Source organism: Cyphellophora attinorum (genome assembly GCF_001299255.1).
Source record: "Cyphellophora attinorum strain CBS 131958 chromosome Unknown Contig29, whole genome shotgun sequence".
Taxonomy (NCBI): domain Eukaryota; kingdom Fungi; phylum Ascomycota; class Eurotiomycetes; order Chaetothyriales; family Cyphellophoraceae; genus Cyphellophora; species Cyphellophora attinorum.
In genome coordinates, this window is record NW_017253257.1 from 201,373 (window position 1) to 218,129 (window position 16,757).

The following is a 16,757-nucleotide window of genomic DNA, read 5'->3' on the forward strand; positions in this document are numbered from 1 at the left end:
CCCAACCACCAACCAAGAGACACCCAAGCACACAACATGTCAGCCCGCAAACATGTCGTCTGGGACATAGTCGGCACCTGCGTCTCTTACGATGCGCCCGTGCGCACCGTCACGGCCCTGCTCGGCCCTGTTCTCTCCAAGCACAACATTCTCCCCGCGACATTTGTGCACCTGCTCAATGAAACCGCCGAACGGGAATACACCTTCCTTTCCATCTCCAACCGCTACACGCCCTACTTCACTGTTATGCGCCTCCTCTTCTACCGCGTCCTGCTGTCCCTGGGCATTCCCAATCCGCGAGAGGTGGTCAGCGAGGCGGACGTGGACGCAGTGATGGATAGCTTCGCAAACCTTGAAGTCAGGGACGGGGTCAAGGAGTGCTGGGAGAGGTTACGCGCTGAAGGCTTCACGATGTGGGCGTTCACCGCAGGCGACGCATCCTCTGTGCAGGGCATGCTCGAGAAAGGCGGGGTGTCGTTGCCAGTAGAGCAATTCCGGAGCTGCGATTCGGCTGGGGTTGGGAAGCCGCATTCGGAGTCCTACAAACCTTTGTTAGAGGAATTAAGGGCCGATGCGGGCGGGGAGGAGGTTGAGACGTGGTTTGCCGCGGCGCATCAGTGGGATGTGAGTGCGGCGAAGAGGTCTGGATTCGATAGGGGTGCGTATGTTACAGTGCTGGAGGGCGAGGCAGTGGATGAGCTGTTTGGGAAGATGGACGTTACTGCTGAAAGCTTTGAGGAGCTTGCGGAGGGGATCATCAGGGTGTCGAAAGCAGGCGCTGTGCGGTCTGAGCATGGGGACTGAGACGACTATTGCCATTTACTGTCCTCGCGATTGTGTTGCGTATAAAGGTGCTGGCTCCGGTATGTGACGAAGGCAGACTGTGGTGGCGAAGGTCTGAAGGCCATCGATGGGCAAAATGACATCTAGAAATACACTGGTCTCAAAGTCCTCTCAGCAACTATGAGTAATTCGAAGGGTGCTTTCGACTCCTTTGCACGACCCAAAGACCAGAAGGTGACAGTCGTGGTCTTGCAGCCCAATCCAGTAGCCACCCACCCCTCACCGAGTGATAAGGACAACATGTGAGTACTCCAGTCTCAGTGGACACGGCAACTTGTCTCGATATTCGCACACTTGCTTTGCATTTAGCACCCACCACCACCACCTCCGCCATCGCCACCTCCACAGCCGCCACCACCTCCGCCATCGCCTCCTCCACAACCACCACCGCCGTCGCCACCACCACCGCCAAAGAAGCCACCGCCGTGATGGCCATGACCGCCGCCAACATAGCCCATACCCGTATATGCTCCAGCGTTGGTGCCGCCATGACGCCTCCGACGCTGCTTTACGACCGGATAGGAGTCGTAGTCTCCTGCCTGACGTGACATTCCGCAGCCCATATCTGCGGTGTCCTTGGGTTTGTTTCCGAATAGCTTCTTGAAGCGATGTCTGCGTGATGCTTGGTCTTTGTGCTCGGTCTTGGATGTGTCGGAGTCAGTGTCCTTTGGTTCGCAGCCGTGAAGCTGATCTGATTTCTTGGTTGACGTCCTGCGGGTAGTTTTCTGCTCTCGTTGTGCCCTGTTTTGAGACTTCTTCGTGTTGTTTAAGTTGTTGGCTGCAGAGAGGTTTGGTATAGTAGATGTGGTTGCTGAAAGAGCAGTGAACGCCGCGACACAAGCCGCCATACTTATAGGCGTAGGACTGAATCAGGTGATCATACAGTGGAGCTTTGCTCAGCTTGAAGTCAACGAATGGATACTAGCAGTAGGATACTAGTATGGTTTACCAATGTATGGTCGTGATGCGTGGGCTGTGTAGAAAGGACTGGTTAACGTTTGTCTAAGCGGACATTCGTCTAGGGCGGCAGGGCGGGTGCCTGCCCTCGCCAATCGACATCTCCAGCTTACGCAAGAGCAACTGTGGAACGGCCATTGCGCACGTTCGAGAGACCTGGCAGGCAGGCATGATGGTCACTGGTGACGTTGGGAAGGAGAGATGAACAGTAGATGTCCTGTATGTGGACTATGGGGGCGGAGATTCGGCTAGGCGTACTTTTGGTGGCGGAGCATGCCCCCACACGCGGGTTATGGAGATCGGATGACGCAGCAGTTGGGATGAACGTGACCTGCGCATCATCAGAACATGAAGGCGAAGCCCCAGCAATCATCCTAGGTTCGCCGGCTGGGCCAAGTGAGGCTAAACTCAAGTGTTGGACAGCTTGACGAGTCACTGCCTACCTGGGCAGGTATATGCCTTTCCTCGAACAAGCCTCGTACGGCCCTTGCTTCAGCACTCTATTTTTGGTGAAAGCAGCGAAAACTCATGGTCCTGGACGATTATTCACAGCAATCAGTCAGGTGACGAAGCGCATCATTGTCAAGAATTTGAGGATTCCATGATCGCCTCCGCACACCGGTTGACGAGAGCTCGACACTTGATCAGCACAATGTACCCGTCCAGACGCTTTCTGGAGGAGCATCCAGCTCATAGCTAGCACGTAACGGGCTTCCACCATACTGTGTCTCACCAGCCGCCGAACCCAGGCAATTGCGCCCCTCCGCCATTCCCATTCCCCGTCCCGGGAAGATCCCACCAGAGCGTATCATTCAGACCAAACCCAGCGTTCCCTGCTCCAGTCGCATCCTGCCCTGCCACTTGCCCGCCCTCATTTTGACCCATATCAGCTCCGACCCTGGGCCATCCTAGCGCCACGCTCTCAAAATCCCCTTCCGGCATGTTCAAGAAATGATCCAGCAGCTGCCGCTCCGGCCTCGCCTGCGTAAGCCAGCCATTCACAGCCGCCGCAGACGGAGTGATATCCGACATGCCGCCGTGCAATGTCTGGAAAAAGGCTGCTTCTGCTGCCGCTTGCTGATTCGCATCAGTGAGGTGCTGCTGAAAGAACTGCGTCGTCTGATCGGACATGCCGGGGTCAGAGCTGGTGGACGCGGCAGGCATTGCGTAGCCTGTGGCGGCAGGATTGGTGGATGAGGCATCGCTGTAGGCATAGGGAGAGGTCGATGGTAAGTCGAGCATTGTTTCAAGGGGCATTGACTGCCGAGATCGTGGCTGCTGTTGGGTCTGGTCCCAGTTGGAGGTAGGTGGACCCATGCTGCCAGCGGGCAATTGCGCTGATTCAGAAGCGTCGCTTCCTCGCTTCAAGGTCTGCTGCCAGTGCTTGAACTTCTCGTAGTTGCTCGGCTGCGGCGGCTTAGCTGGGACAGGAGCGCTTCGCACTTCGCTCTTCCTCCGCTGCCAGCCTGGGGAGAACATTTGAAGTCTCGCCACCGCGCGCTCCAGTGCTTCGATGAGTGTTGACTCGGCTCTGGCGCTGTCTCCGGCACTTGCCATCTCACGGACCATTTCTAGACCCTTCTGCATAACGCCTCGATACTGATCTGTCTGCTCTTGGATTGAGTATGCTATGAGAGCTAGCATCGATGCGCGACATGAGGAGTACTCAATGTATGATGCTCGTGCTAGACCTTCTGCTTCGTATAGGGTGCGGCAATGGTCCAACGCTTCGACAGCAGCATCGATCGTCTCGTGAACCAGAGCTAGGCGCCGCGATGGCCTCTTCTTGCCATCTACAGTGGATGTCATTGAGCTCTCACGGTTCTTGTGACCAATGAAAGGCGGCTCCTGGCCTTCCGCAGAGTGCGTTCTCTGCTTCCGGGCGTCAGGTGGACTGCTCGGACTGTCTTCTGAGTATCGTCCTCCGGTGAAGAGGAAGGGTCGTCCAATGAACATCCTGATAAGACAATACAGTAGACGAAGATGCATGCAGGACCGGAACGCAGGCGCATCGATCACCCGATCGACGTTGAATGTACTGTCGGGGATTGCTGCCCACCAAGTCGTCAACTCGGTCTTCAGCTCCGCAAGCCGGCTGACGATGTTCGGGAGATCTTTCTTCTCTCGTTTCCGGAGCTGCTGTATTTCTGTCATGAAATCTTCGAGATAGTGGATCAACTTGATTGAGACATTCATCCTTTCGATCAAACCCTCCTCATCAGGCATCTCCGGAATGTCCTTGGGTAAGTCGGCATCGATATCGGAGCGTAGCACAGACATAGGCCGACCATGGAAGACACCAATTTTCCTGCTCCTGTTAGCATACATCCACGCGAAAAGCACGACAACTTACTTCTCAACCGAACAAGCAGTCCACCAAACGCGATTCCTCGTCTCGATCGCCACTGCACTCAACTCCGTACCCCTATACTGCCTATGCATCCCATTCTGTATCGCCAGCCTGATCGCCAAGCCATAATAAACATAGCTCAACCCACTCGCATCTAGCGTCAAAGTGTACAGCGCCAACAACAAAACACCTTGCACACTCTCCAGGCTCGCCGTCTGCATCATCTCCGGCAACAGTCTGGTCGCCGTCTGATAGAACATCGTCCCAACCTCATCCTCATTCGGCACGGGCTGCCCTTCCTTCGTACCCGCATCCATGTGCGCAAACTGCGTCCCCACCGCCAACACTCCAAATATGATCGCCACCGTCCCCGGATCCTTGATACTTGCGCTCCACGCCTCATTATACGCAACATCAATCTGCCTCGCCAGCCACCTCCGATCAACATAGAAATAAATCCGCTGCGCATACTTGAAGAATACACTAACCAAAAAGTCCGCAATATGCGGCGGCGGCAAGTTCCCGATCGCCGCCTTGACCATAGCCGCCCCAGCACTGCTCAGCTCACTCGGCCGCCAGTACTCAGGGAGGTCCTTTGATCCCTTCCGGTCGTGCGGGTTTGCGATCCAGTCCTCAACGTGCTTCTTGATCTTCATGCTGAAGTTCCAGTAGGAGAACTCACCAGAATAGTGCGCGACGTTGTGGTCGACGGGACGGATCTCGATGTTTTCGTCCTCGATTTCGTTGAGGTCGTCGGCGTCCTCGGTCTCGGATTGGGCGTTGCTGCCGTTATTGTTCGTGGAGCGGCGAGTGGGTGAAGGGCGGAGTGAGGTGTATTGGCGGCGCAGACTGTCTGTATCGAGAGGAGTTGCCGGGGATTTGGCTTTGAGGATCCCTTCTAGGTACTTTACGCGCATGGTGAGGTCGTCGCTACTGGGGTCGCGAGTCCTGGTGTCCCGACGATCTGGTTCCCGTGGAGGTAGTTCGGAGAACTCGCATGGTCGTCGCAGGTGAGTGCACCTTCGACATGGCTGCCCGCCTTCGCATTTCTCCTTGACTTTCCTGCAGCCATCGCATGCTTTCACAGCTCGCTTGCGCTCGTCCACAGTCAGCTTCCTCCGCTTCTTGCGTGGGAAGCTCTCGGCGTCGCCTGCCGCTTCGCCTTCCGGCGCACCGCCATTGCCGTTGGCGCCGAGATCCAACACCTGCTCCCGCTGGCCGCCGTTACCATAGGGACTTGCGCTTGTGGAAGCGTTGAAGTCCGCCATTGCTCTTGCTGGAATGCTGATTCAGCTGCTCCTGGTGAAGCTCTCCACCGCCTCGATTCCGCGATAGGAATACAACATCGGACTAGCTGCTTGCCCTTAAGGTGGCTGTCGTTCTTGACCTTGCCGTCGTCGAGCTGTTCCAATGGCTTTCGTCTGTGATTGTTATCAGTGGTGTCGAAAGGCTGAGTCAAGTACGAAGCCCGTTCCCCGCTGCCGCGTATCGCTGCCAAGAACGGCCTAGGCTATCGGAGGCTTTCCGCCTGAAAGCTTCAATTACGAGGTTCAGGACGTGTACTTTGGGGATGAGAACCAAATGCCCACGGCAGCAAATTATCGTTTGAGTAGCCTCAAAGATCACTCGAACAGACGGCAGATCGCTATGGACGTCAACGCTTTGCTCATTAGTCAATCAAGACATTATGATTTGATCTCGCTGGAGATATCTTCACATATTTAAGGTCCCATCAGACCCATTTCTCCACCTCCCCCATTTCTACCTGAGCCGGCGAGGAGCAGCGTGCCTCTTGCCCCTCGCGCGTCCCTCAAAGCCAGACAGCTTTGTCACGAACACACCACGCTCGATGGTGTTGATGACAATGTGTCCTGACGGGAAGCCAGCATAATGACTCCATGTTCCGACGAAATCGAGCACTCCGCCTTCTGGCAAGTGATCGTCCTCGGGGTAGATGTCAAATCCAGCAACTTCCTCGACGTTGCCGCCAGTTGGGTCGTCTGGAATGCCAGAGACGTCCAAGACGGTAAGACCAATACCGTAGTTCGACTGGTATGCGAGGCCGTCGAAGATGTACTGGTTGTGGTCAATACCGTAATGCTTGCTCTTGTAAATTCCGCTCTGCTTAGGGTCTTCGAGGTTGCTGACATCGATGATATAAGTGACGGGGTATCCATCAGGTACAGCATAGTCGTACTCGTCGTACTCGTCGTCAAGGAGAATGTACTGGTGGTAGTCCTGGTCGATGAACCAGCCTGGTGAGTGTATGAGGCCCCAACGTAGCTGAGTTTGCTGATGATTGTGCTTTGGTTGACGCCAGTCTTGACAGTTGCATCGTAGATAGTCAATGTGTCTTCATTGTAACCAAAACATATGTCCTTGCCCTCGTATCGGCTATCAGGACCGTGGTAGACTACGCACTGTGCGTCATGGACGTAGCCATCTTCACCGGCACAGCCAGGCGATGTGGGATTGGAAGGGTCTGAGAGGTCGATCCACACCAAGCCGGCCGCGCAGCTATGGTTGAAGCGAGGTGCGGAGCCGAGAGCAGCAGCATAGCCAAGCTCTTCGTTGACGACCACGTTGTGCATACGACCCAATGGCATCTTCTCGTAGTCGAGGAAGTGGCCGGTCTGGTCGGAGAGCGAGAAGTTGACTGGATTCGCCGGATCAAGATCCAGGAGCTTCGTCATGTCGAAGATCTGCAGGCCTATTCACATATTAGAGGAGAGTACTCCGTGTTGAGGCAGGTGACGTACCATGGTCAACGGCCTCGCTCCCGATCAAGACGTAGTTCTTGTACATCCTGATCTCTCGCCACTGTGAGTACCGCTGCAGTACCGAGTACTGGGGAAGGCGACCAAGGTATATGATCTCTCCCTCAGGTCCGATCTCGATGAATGCAGCGCCATCCTTTTGGCCGATGGCGGCAAACTCGCGACCGTCGTCAGAAACCCATCCCCATGAACCGGACCCGAAGCCAGTGAAGCTGCCAAGGGCGCTGTGAGGCTTGAAGTTCAACAGGTCCATGTTGTTGCACTTATAGGTGTTGTTGGCATCGCCTTCTACCACAACAACCTGGCCGTCGGTGCAAGGCATGAAGCTGTCCACTGGGACGTAGTTCTCGGCCTCGTATGCACCTTCTTCAGCATGCTTGTCCCAGCTGCTCTGCGCGATGTCAGTAGTGTCCGCGAGACTCGTCACTCTTACTCACGAATTTCTTGCCCATGATCATCTCGTGGACCTCACCGCGGTCATACTCGCCCTCACTGAAGAGGGCGGCGGCTGCTAGGCCCGCGGTGGCGAGGAAGTTTAGAGTCGTGGAGGACTTCATAGTGACTGTAGATGTGAGGGTCGTGGGTTCGTGTTCTTGCGGCGGACGCTTTGTTCTGATATATTTCTTCAACGGCTCACATCGCTAGCAATGATCGTCATGAGCTCTGCATTAGCTCGCATGGGAACCAGGCACAACTCAACTTTACTCGATGGGTCGCCTTCAGCTCGAGGCTACCTTCCTGTTTGATCATGGTCGATTGTAAACGGCTCCCTGCCAACCTCTATGCTCACCCAGTAAACTCGGTGTTGGGGCATTCTGCAAGTTTCCGCAGCTCCACAACGACGTATGCAAGCACATCTGCGAGTCTTCGCGTGCTAAGGTGCCAAGAGTCATACAAGAGGCCATGCACCTTGGCACGGCGTGCTACACCCTGGACCGTCGCATCGCCGCCCTTGGCAGTTCTTGCCGCTTGCCATATCGCACAACACCGGTCGAATCAGGTTGACACCTCCGATGTGGATGTCCTTGTGCCAGACAAGCGTTTTCTGGGCGCATGATCGATGCGGGGTCTGTCTGGTAGTGAACACCACTATTTATCGCGAATGCGATAGCAGTGTTGCATTGTTCTATTGACCTTCCAAATGATGCAAGATGTGGTTGATCGGAGGTCCGCCTAGCTCTGGAAAGCGGCAGGTAAAATTCATGAACACCGTCTTGTCCCGAGGCAACAGCGCGCCTCAAGAGGCTGGGTTGTGCTTTTTGCCACACCCGGAGCGGTTAGGTGCACATGGTGCTGTGCTGCATCCCCAGTGCACCCGTCCGGTGGTGAGGTTTGCCCAGATGCAGTTGGCCGCCATGTTGTACGCCATGGCAAGAGAGCTCGAGACGAACAAGTCCTTTTCCTTCCGAGAGTAAACGGCGTGGGCGGGCGAGCGCCAAGGACACGGTGCAATCCCGACTTCTGGCGACGTCATTGCTGTCCATGCCAGCGTGAGTGGTGCTTTGCCCTGCTCTGCCATCTTGTCTACGAAAGGCTGTCTTTTGTTCCTCTTATCCGCGGGCAATGTGTCCTTAGTGTCTGCGACGCAAGAGATGTGATGACATGCTCGTGATTATATTGCGACGCGCACAGTATTCGATACTGTAGGACCAGAGTTGCGAGGACACGCTGACAAACTTGTAGTCGGCTAGCTTCGACGCGTCAGATCTTCGGTTTGATTGCCTTGTCATTGGTGCTCACTCCAGGTTCGCGTCGCCATCAATATGTCCCTTGAAGCTCAGAGCCAGGTTGTCGTACCTTAAGTAAGCTCGTGCAGTGATCCGCGGCTCTCCGCTCCGCCGATGTAGGAATCCCTTGAAGCGGGCAGGATCATAACAAAGCAGTGAGACGACTTGCCGACATTAGGTGTTCACATTGTCGGCGAAGCTGCTACCGGATCTCACTGATATGACTGGCGAAAGGCCCATCGACAAGCCACACCGCGCGACGAGACTCGGTGATCCTCCCATGCCTCTTTCGGCACCGAGTATGCTGTGGCAGCTTCGCGAACCATTTACACTAGATATCATGCGGCGCCACTCATCTGCGGCCAACGGTCCTCTGTGATGGAAAGTTTCCTGGGTATCGACTGTAAATAACTCTATTCATATCCTGAAGCGTGGAATGTGCTTGCAGTGCCCCGTCAGCGATGCCCATCCCAACCTCAAATATCTGGAGCCATCGCGATCGGCACGAATGCGGGTATTGGCCCGTGAAGGATGATACTCCCTGTTGCTGAACGTCACGAGATGTCGTATGGCTATATCGATAGCAGAAAACTGTTGACCGATAGCATGGCTCTGCGCCGTCCTGATTTCATGTCGTCACTGCCTAGGATTGCGGTGCGCCGGCCGACTCCGTCTTCTCCTCACCTCCATCCTCCTCAAAGTCGACAACGTCCCAGCCTTCCAGCTCACCTTCCTTTAGCTCCCTGCATCGCCCGTCCTTCTCGCAGAGCATGACCTTCTGCACATCGCTCTTCACGACCGTCCTACCAAAGCCTTTCAACTTGTTCACCTCTCGGTCTGTCGTCTCATTTGGCACGATCAGACCCTTAACACCAACTTGATCGATCACAACAGCGGCTAGCATATTCGTGAATAGAAACGGGTGCTGTATCATTTCAACCGCGAAGCAGTTCATCACATTGCGCGCCTGAGTCAGGTACTCAGCCTGCTCGTCGGGTACGTATGATGAGAGATACAATGCCTGATTGGCAATCACGCCGTTCGGCATGGTAGAGTGTTGTCGGTTCCAGGCTTGAGGCGGAGAATGGTATCCGACGCGCCATTTGGAGTCTGGTAGTACGCGCCGGATGGAGATTGGAATTCGGAGGAGATATGAGTTTGCAGCTGCGCGGCCCAGGTCAGGTAGGACCGGTCGAAGGTGACATCGTAAGTCCAGAGGGCCGCTTCGACGAGATATGCGTAGTCATCGAGGAAGGCAGTCCTTGTGGGATTGGAAGGATCGTAGATCCGAGTAAGTTGCCCAGTGCCCTCGTCATATAAGTTGGTACGGATAAATGCTAGAGCTTTGGTGGCGGCAACACGGCAACGTTTGGCGCGATCTTTGTCGATGGACTGCAAGGTGTAAGATGCATTCGCGAGCGCTGCGATGGCCAAGGCGTTCCAGGACGTGATGAACTTCGTATCGACGTCTGGCCTTGGTCTCGAGCTTTGTCGGTGGGCTGTAAGCTTACTTCGCCCGTCCTTGATGATTTTGACAATCTCTTCTTCTGGCAAAGCAAACTCTTGTGCCAATTTTGACGGCGTGGCATCAATGTGCAACACGTTCTGACTCAGAAATTCGTCGTGGATATCACATGAGGCGGGTACGTTTCCGTCTGGCTTAACGCCGAAATGCCTTGCAAGTATGCTTGCATTCCTCTCGCCCAGAAGCTGAACAAATCTTTTGTAGGTCCAGACGTAGAAAGCGCCTTCCTTCTTCTCGTGTGCCGCACCGTCTGCTGTTGGGTTTGATGGCACCGAGTCAGCGTCCTCACTGGCGTGCCATCCACCTTCCGGCCGCACGATAGGTGAGTCTGGATTTGTGAAGTACTCTACCAGGCTGTATATGGTGCCAAGAATCTCCGGGTCTCGACCCAGTGCCCACGCGTCACAATAGCAATTAAGTAATTGAGCATTGTCGCACAGCATCTTTTCGAAGTGCGGAAGGTTCCAATCTGGAGTGACCGAATACCGATGGAATCCATGGCCCAGCTGATCCCGTAGGCCGGAACGAGAGATGGCCATCAGAGTATGCAACACCATTGAAGCCGCTTTCGTGCATGACTCTTTTCCAATGATGCCGGGCAAAGGCGCTGGAAAGCCGAAGCGTGTGTGTGTCGAGCCAATCGAGGCGCCGACGCGGAGCAGGAATTGCAGTGTTACGGGAGCAGGAAACTTGGGCGCTGTAGGACTTGCCGCGAAGCCACCATTAATCGAGTCATATCGCGTCTTGAAGTGCTCCAACGCATCGTCGATGAGGTCCAGATCCAGTGGCTCAGGAGGATCACTATCCTCTGATTGCTGCGACCCTTCCGAGCTCGAATGTGTACCCTCCTCTGCGAAAGCCTTCAACTGTGATGTCATGTCTGCGGCTGACTGGATGCATTTCTCCTTCTCAGTCGCCCAGACGTCCTTCATCTTGTGAAGTATATCGACGAAAGTAGGCGGCTTCTCATCGCTGGTGTCCGTCGGCATTGGTGTTTCCGACCTTGGCCCCGGCCAGTAACTTCCACCAAACACAGGCGTCAGGTCTGGTGTTAGGAACACGCTCAGCGGCCAGCCTCCAGAACCAGCCGTGGCTGTCACATAGCTCATATAGATTTCATCCAGATCAGGACGGGCCTCCCTGTCGACTTTGATGGGAATGAAGTTGGAGTTCAGTAGACCTGCCACCTCTCGAGAACAAAATGACTCCCGCTCCATGACATGGCACCCTGCGCGTTTTGTGAGCTGGGTGAGGCGGAAGGAAGTCCGCCGCACTTACAATGGCAGGCGCTGTAGCCAACGCTGAGGAATATCAGACGTTGGTGTGTCTTGGCGAGAGCCAGTGTCTCTGAGTTCCATTCTTGCCAGGCGACTGGGTTGTCCTTATGCGCTCGAAGCTGCGTATGTTAGAAGGATCGGATCAGAATTCCAGAGCGACATACATAAGGCGACGGACTATTGGCCAGACAATTCTGGAGACCAAGGTCTGCGGTTGTTGAGGCCATCTTGGCGTTGGTCGCGATCGACCAGAATTCGAGCTGCGTTATACTACTGCTGGCGCCAGATCATGTAGATTTGTGGTGTTGTAAAGAGTGCTGATCTGTTGTGCTTGCGATAGAAGTTGGCCTCGAACCCAGCGCCCGTCGAGGCAGGCTCTGCGCTGAGTGATAGATAACGTGGAGAAAACTTTTTCGGCGAATGCGGCTACTGGCGGGTCATGTGAGGAATTTTGCACTGATACGCAAGTAAAGACGGCCTGTCAGTCGAGCATCAGACTTTTCATGGGCGATAAGCAAGCACTGTATCGCTTTGGGACGACACCAACAGAAAAATCTGACAAAATAACGAGGCAAACCCAGTGGCTCCTGCCTTCTTCCCATCTTATTGGCAATGATTAAAGGCGAGGTGACGATTGGATCGCTGCTTCCCCAGACTCGGGCGCGGATCTGACAAACCTTCCTTATCGACCTAAGCTCCTTTAGGCACTCGGTACACGATGGATGATTAGCAAAGAGATCACCGGCAGATTCGACCGTACGCGCATGAATGAGTCTTAGGAGACTACGTACGCCCAGAGTTGGGGCTATACGGTTCACACAACGTGTCGTCCCAAAGCAGAGAGCCTCGTGAGCAGACTGCATGCTCGTTGACGGGTCTTTGCCCAGCACCCAACCATACGCCGAGGCGTCCACTCTCAGGCACGCATCTCGGAACGACACTATGGCTTCAATGTGCTCGAGGCCTCAACAGACCGGGGCAAGCGTCGCTTGGCAGCTCGAACGCACTGGGCGTGTCAATATGGCAACCCTCACTGAGGACATCACTCATTAGATCACCTCCTGCCCCGCCCTCGATCTCTTGGACGACCTACTGTAGACCTCCATACGGCCGCTCGAAGAGCTGAGGCTCGGAAACCTGGTCTCTGTGTGCTCTACGATGACGTGAGCGCCTGTGTCAGCACTCATTGCTCGTCTTTGGCCATTGCTTCCATAACGCTTGCTTCTTCACCCTCCATCATGGCTCGAAGCTCGGCTTCCTCCTCCGCGGTCAGCATCGAGAGATCTGTATCGGGTTCAGGGACATCTTTAGCCAGATCTGGATCGGAGGCTTCTTTGATGGCTTTTTGTAGATCGACCGGAGCAAGACTCCAACGACGCAGGGTCCCGTCGATACTGACGCTAAGTAGCAGGTCTTCGGCCAGCGCCAGACCTGTGACTTCTTCGTAATGACCCGTGAAAATATGCACCAATTGACCGCTTGATGCGTTCCATATCCGGACTTCTTCGTCTCTGCATGCGGTTATGACCAGGCCATACTTGTCATGCACCGCAACATCACGAACGAAGTCTGGATGTGGTAGAACAGTATCGGATTGCCATCCATTTTCGCGAACGAGGTGCTTGGCGGTCTTGTCGGCGGACGCAGTCCACAGATCACCATCAGCATCAAAGACCATCTTGTACACGCTGGTCTCGTGAACCACGATTGGTGCAGAGAGTTGAAGAGCCGAGCTGCTGATTGCGGCCAGTGGCGGAATAGCCATTTGGAAGATTTCTCGCTGCGACGTAGAGAAGAAGACCACAGGAGCTTCGGCAGATGACATCGGGTCAAGGACGATACTTTCGATAGCTCGACACTTAGGGCTGATTTTACCCAAAGCCTTGCCATCTAGAGTCCATAACCGGACATCGCCATCAGCACCTCCACTTATGAGTATTGTCTGCTTGTCCGGCGTTGGGACTACCGCAACACACTTGACAAAGTCGGCATGTGCCGCGAAGGATGTGATCTGAGGCTGCACACGTGCTCCATTTGGAGGGACGTATGACCATATCGATTTATCCCAACAACCCGCGAAGACACGTGTCGCTTCAGTTGTTCTACACAAGGCCACACAAGTCAGAGGCGCGGCAGGGCCTCGAGGACTCCTAGAAATATCGTTGGTCGACAAACGGATCTCTGACACGCTCCCTGCCGCTTCTGCTACGTAGACCACACGCTGACCAGCGGCTTCAATGGCAAGTAGCTTGGAGCCAAGCTTCAAAGGCTCTCCAAAGGTATTGGCAGATTTGCGAGACTTTCGCTCGATCTGCTCGATGGATTCACTGGGAGTTTGTTAGCCAGACCTACCTCGTCTCTCACGCGCAGCTTGGCTCACTCGGTCTGGAAGAAGCGGCCGGCATCTATCGCGGTCGTCATTGTTGAATGTGGTTTCGTGACAACTTGTCCAATCTATACAGAGAAGATTCCGAGACATCTGGAATGACAAGCTTGCTGGGTAGTGATTAGATTTGCGTCGCTTGTACCTGAATTGCTTGGAGTAAGTTTTGCCAAGCAATTGCTGCGTCTGAAAACACTGGCATCAACTTGAACCTCGTGCAGCCCGCTCTCTCACCATCAACTACATACCTCCAATCCCTTCTAACCTATCTGCTTTCTGCCTCTTTCGCGATTCAGTGAGATCGCTCATGCTGTCCCTCATACTTCCGTATCACTAGCAGTCGTCACGATGAGTATGGATCATCTGATCGGGCAGCGCTTTGCGCTGACCAGCAAGATGAACATTCGGTACGTCTATCGCGCACAGTGGCTGACTGTGTCGTACTGACAGTATCAGATATGTCGGCACATTACATCAGATCAACCCCGAACAGCAGACGATAGCTTTGGAAGACGTCGTCTCACTTGGCTCCGAAGACCGACCTGTTGAGCATTTCGTTGCCCCGTCGAACCACCGGTTCGAGTACATTGTCTTCAAAGGGACGGACGTGAAAGATATCAAAGCTCTTGAGGAAGAGACAGCAAAGCCTGAAAATCAACAACCTCCAAACGACCCAGCGATACTGGTAAGCAAGAGGCCCCTACCGCACTCTACTCCTGCTCAAATGATGAAATATTCCGGATGTTAATCACAGACCTGTTCCGAATGCGTAAAACCATGTGGATATTTCCGTTGCCTTCCTTCTGATTGAGCACTGAGATCTCTCAAAATATTCAAGACTTCGCGCTATGCTAGTAGCTGACCTTGCTGTCTCACAGAACTCATCACGACCAGCGCAACCTCCTCCAGCTCCGCAAGAGCGTCGAGAATCTCCCTACCCTCCACCCGGCTACCCGCAGCAAGGCTACCCTCCGTACGGTCCTCCACAATTCGGTCGTGGCTATGGCCCGCCTCCTCCAGGAGCCTTCGGTCCAGGTCCAGGCTTCTCACCATACGGACCACCACCACCTGGCTACTTCGGTCCTCCAGGACAAGGCTTCCCTCCACCACAATTCCAGGGTCCTCCTCCGCCGCCCATAGATCGTCCTGCTCAGCAGGTCCCTCCTCCGTCGACCCAGGCTCAACAACCCAAGCCAGCGCAACCTACACCATCAACACAAGAACTTCCAGTCGATAACAAAGATGCACCTTCGCAACCCTCAGCAAGCAAGCCCTCGAAAGCACCACAGGCGCAGGCAGCTGCTCCATCTCCAGCGCCAGCAGCAATCCCGACCGGCCCCAAGACTACTACTAAGGGCAAGGTTGCGCCAGCAATGCCCTTCACAGTGAACCAGAAGTCCTTCACACCTCCGGTCCAGACCGCTCCCTCTCAAGCGGCGCCAAAGCAGGGGCCGAGTAAAGCCGAGATGGACGAGGCTGCTCAAAGAGCTCGAGAGGCGGTACAGGCTGCTATGGCTAACGTTCCTGGGAAAGCGCAGCCCAAATCCGCACCTGTACCTGTTCCGAACCCGGCCAGTCATGGTACATCTGTCGAAGCTCTGACGCGGAACGTTGCAAGCCTGACCACATCAACAAATGGCGCGCCACGAGGACGAGGCGCACAGAGAGGTCCACGAGGCGACTACACTCGCGGCCGAGGTGGACCTCAGGCAGGGCGAAAGATCGAGATCCCCAAATCCGACTACGATTTCGAGACCGCCAACAAGAAGTTCAACAAGGAAGATCTGATCAAAGAGGCAATCGCGTCTGGCTCGCCAGTCGCGGAAGACGGGCCTGTCGACAGCCCGGATGGTGCAGATGAAGGTCCCGAGCGGAAGAACAGTCTTGGCGCAAGCAAGGCGTACAACAAATCAAGCTCATTCTTCGACAACATCAGCAGTGAGGCTAAAGATCGCGAAGACAACCCAGACCCTCGGTCATACGCTCGGCAGCAGCGGCAGGAGGAGTTCAAGAGGAACGTCGACACCTTCGGCCAGGGCAATGTCGATGGTGGCTACCGAGGACGTGGACGAGGTGGCTATCGTGGACGGACATATGGTGGTAATCGCGGCTATCGAGGCGGCTACAGAGGCACTGGAGGTAGAGGAGGTGCTCGTGGTGGCGCTGATGGCAGCACTGGGGTTCCTGCTCCTCCGACCACGCTTCCTACGGTGCTATCGTAGAATGATCGGCCGCATAGGTACCGTGGAACTGGAACACGCGATCACCGAGGACGCTCATCCGGTGGGCCTCGTGGCGGCCACGGTGCTGACGGGGATATTGGCCACGAAGACCCTCGTGGTAGACCGGCCACCAGCACCAAAGACCCGCAGCCTCCAAGCATCATCTCTCCCTCGTCATTCTGGGCAGAATATCCGACGAATGTCGCTGTAGCGTTGACTGAACTCACGGCAAGAGCTTATGCTGGACTGTCAGCGCGCGGACCTGACGGACACTGGCGGTAGCAAAGATTATACTTGTACAACATGAAGGTTAAGGTCTTCAAGATCGCAAAGCGGCAAAGGGGATCTGTGCCTTTTGCACTCATCGATGCTAGAGGCAGATCTTGCTGCATGGAATATTTGAATGCGACCACGAAGCGGGCTATGTTTTGGGCCATGGCAGCTGATCCGCGAACGAGACTGCGGTCTCCTGGCATTGATCGGGCTGCAAAGATGCTATCAGTTCTTCCCATGATAGCCCATGCCCATGGCACTTGTCCTAAAGGCCATACATTCACACTCGAATGTTCTTAAATCGTGACTGAAACTCCGTGGATCAGGCCTAAGGATGTACTGCTCCAGACAAGCTCTCAATTCGCTGTCCAACGGATGTATCTTCTCTACATATCTGGTGGCATCAAATGTCGTGACCATCAT

At 54.8% G+C, this 16,757-nt stretch overlaps 7 protein-coding genes across 7 annotated transcripts; 2 read left to right on the forward strand and 5 right to left on the reverse strand.

Moving 5' to 3' along the window:
• Positions 1-36: 36 nt before the first annotated feature.
• AB675_10057 (uncharacterized protein) lies at positions 37-804 on the forward strand (the record flags this gene model as incomplete). Its single annotated transcript, XM_018138799.1, has 1 exon — positions 37-804. One exon carries the CDS (start codon positions 37-39, stop codon positions 802-804), a length of 768 nt encoding a protein of 255 aa, XP_017996637.1.
• A 1,725-nt stretch (positions 805-2,529) lies between these two features.
• Positions 2,530-5,418, reverse strand: AB675_10058 (putative transcriptional regulatory protein; the record flags this gene model as incomplete). Its single annotated transcript, XM_018138800.1, has 2 exons — positions 2,530-4,108; positions 4,154-5,418. The coding sequence occupies 2 exons, from the start codon at positions 5,416-5,418 to the stop codon at positions 2,530-2,532; spliced, it is 2,844 nt and encodes a 947-aa protein (XP_017996661.1).
• A 493-nt stretch (positions 5,419-5,911) lies between these two features.
• On the reverse strand, positions 5,912-7,484 carry AB675_10059 (uncharacterized protein; the record flags this gene model as incomplete). Its single annotated transcript, XM_018138801.1, has 4 exons — positions 5,912-6,388; positions 6,430-6,860; positions 6,910-7,318; positions 7,365-7,484. The coding sequence occupies 4 exons, from the start codon at positions 7,482-7,484 to the stop codon at positions 5,912-5,914; spliced, it is 1,437 nt and encodes a 478-aa protein (XP_017996581.1).
• A 1,813-nt stretch (positions 7,485-9,297) lies between these two features.
• Positions 9,298-9,609, reverse strand: AB675_10060 (uncharacterized protein; the record flags this gene model as incomplete). The annotated part of the gene is made up of 1 exon (XM_018138803.1): positions 9,298-9,609. The coding sequence occupies one exon, from the start codon at positions 9,607-9,609 to the stop codon at positions 9,298-9,300; it is 312 nt and encodes a 103-aa protein (XP_017996686.1).
• A 77-nt stretch (positions 9,610-9,686) lies between these two features.
• AB675_10061 (Spermatogenesis-associated protein 20) lies at positions 9,687-11,683 on the reverse strand (the record flags this gene model as incomplete). Its single annotated transcript, XM_018138804.1, has 3 exons — positions 9,687-11,407; positions 11,458-11,575; positions 11,621-11,683. The coding sequence occupies 3 exons, from the start codon at positions 11,681-11,683 to the stop codon at positions 9,687-9,689; spliced, it is 1,902 nt and encodes a 633-aa protein (XP_017996574.1).
• Positions 11,684-12,639: 956 nt separating this feature from the next.
• On the reverse strand, positions 12,640-13,877 carry AB675_10062 (putative WD repeat-containing protein; the record flags this gene model as incomplete). The annotated part of the gene is made up of 2 exons (XM_018138805.1): positions 12,640-13,783; positions 13,837-13,877. 2 exons carry the CDS (start codon positions 13,875-13,877, stop codon positions 12,640-12,642), a joined length of 1,185 nt encoding a protein of 394 aa, XP_017996655.1.
• Positions 13,878-14,187: 310 nt separating this feature from the next.
• On the forward strand, positions 14,188-16,061 carry AB675_10063 (uncharacterized protein; the record flags this gene model as incomplete). Its single annotated transcript, XM_018138806.1, has 3 exons — positions 14,188-14,246; positions 14,296-14,524; positions 14,718-16,061. The coding sequence occupies 3 exons, from the start codon at positions 14,188-14,190 to the stop codon at positions 16,059-16,061; spliced, it is 1,632 nt and encodes a 543-aa protein (XP_017996672.1).
• Between the last annotated feature and the right edge of the window lie 696 nt (positions 16,062-16,757).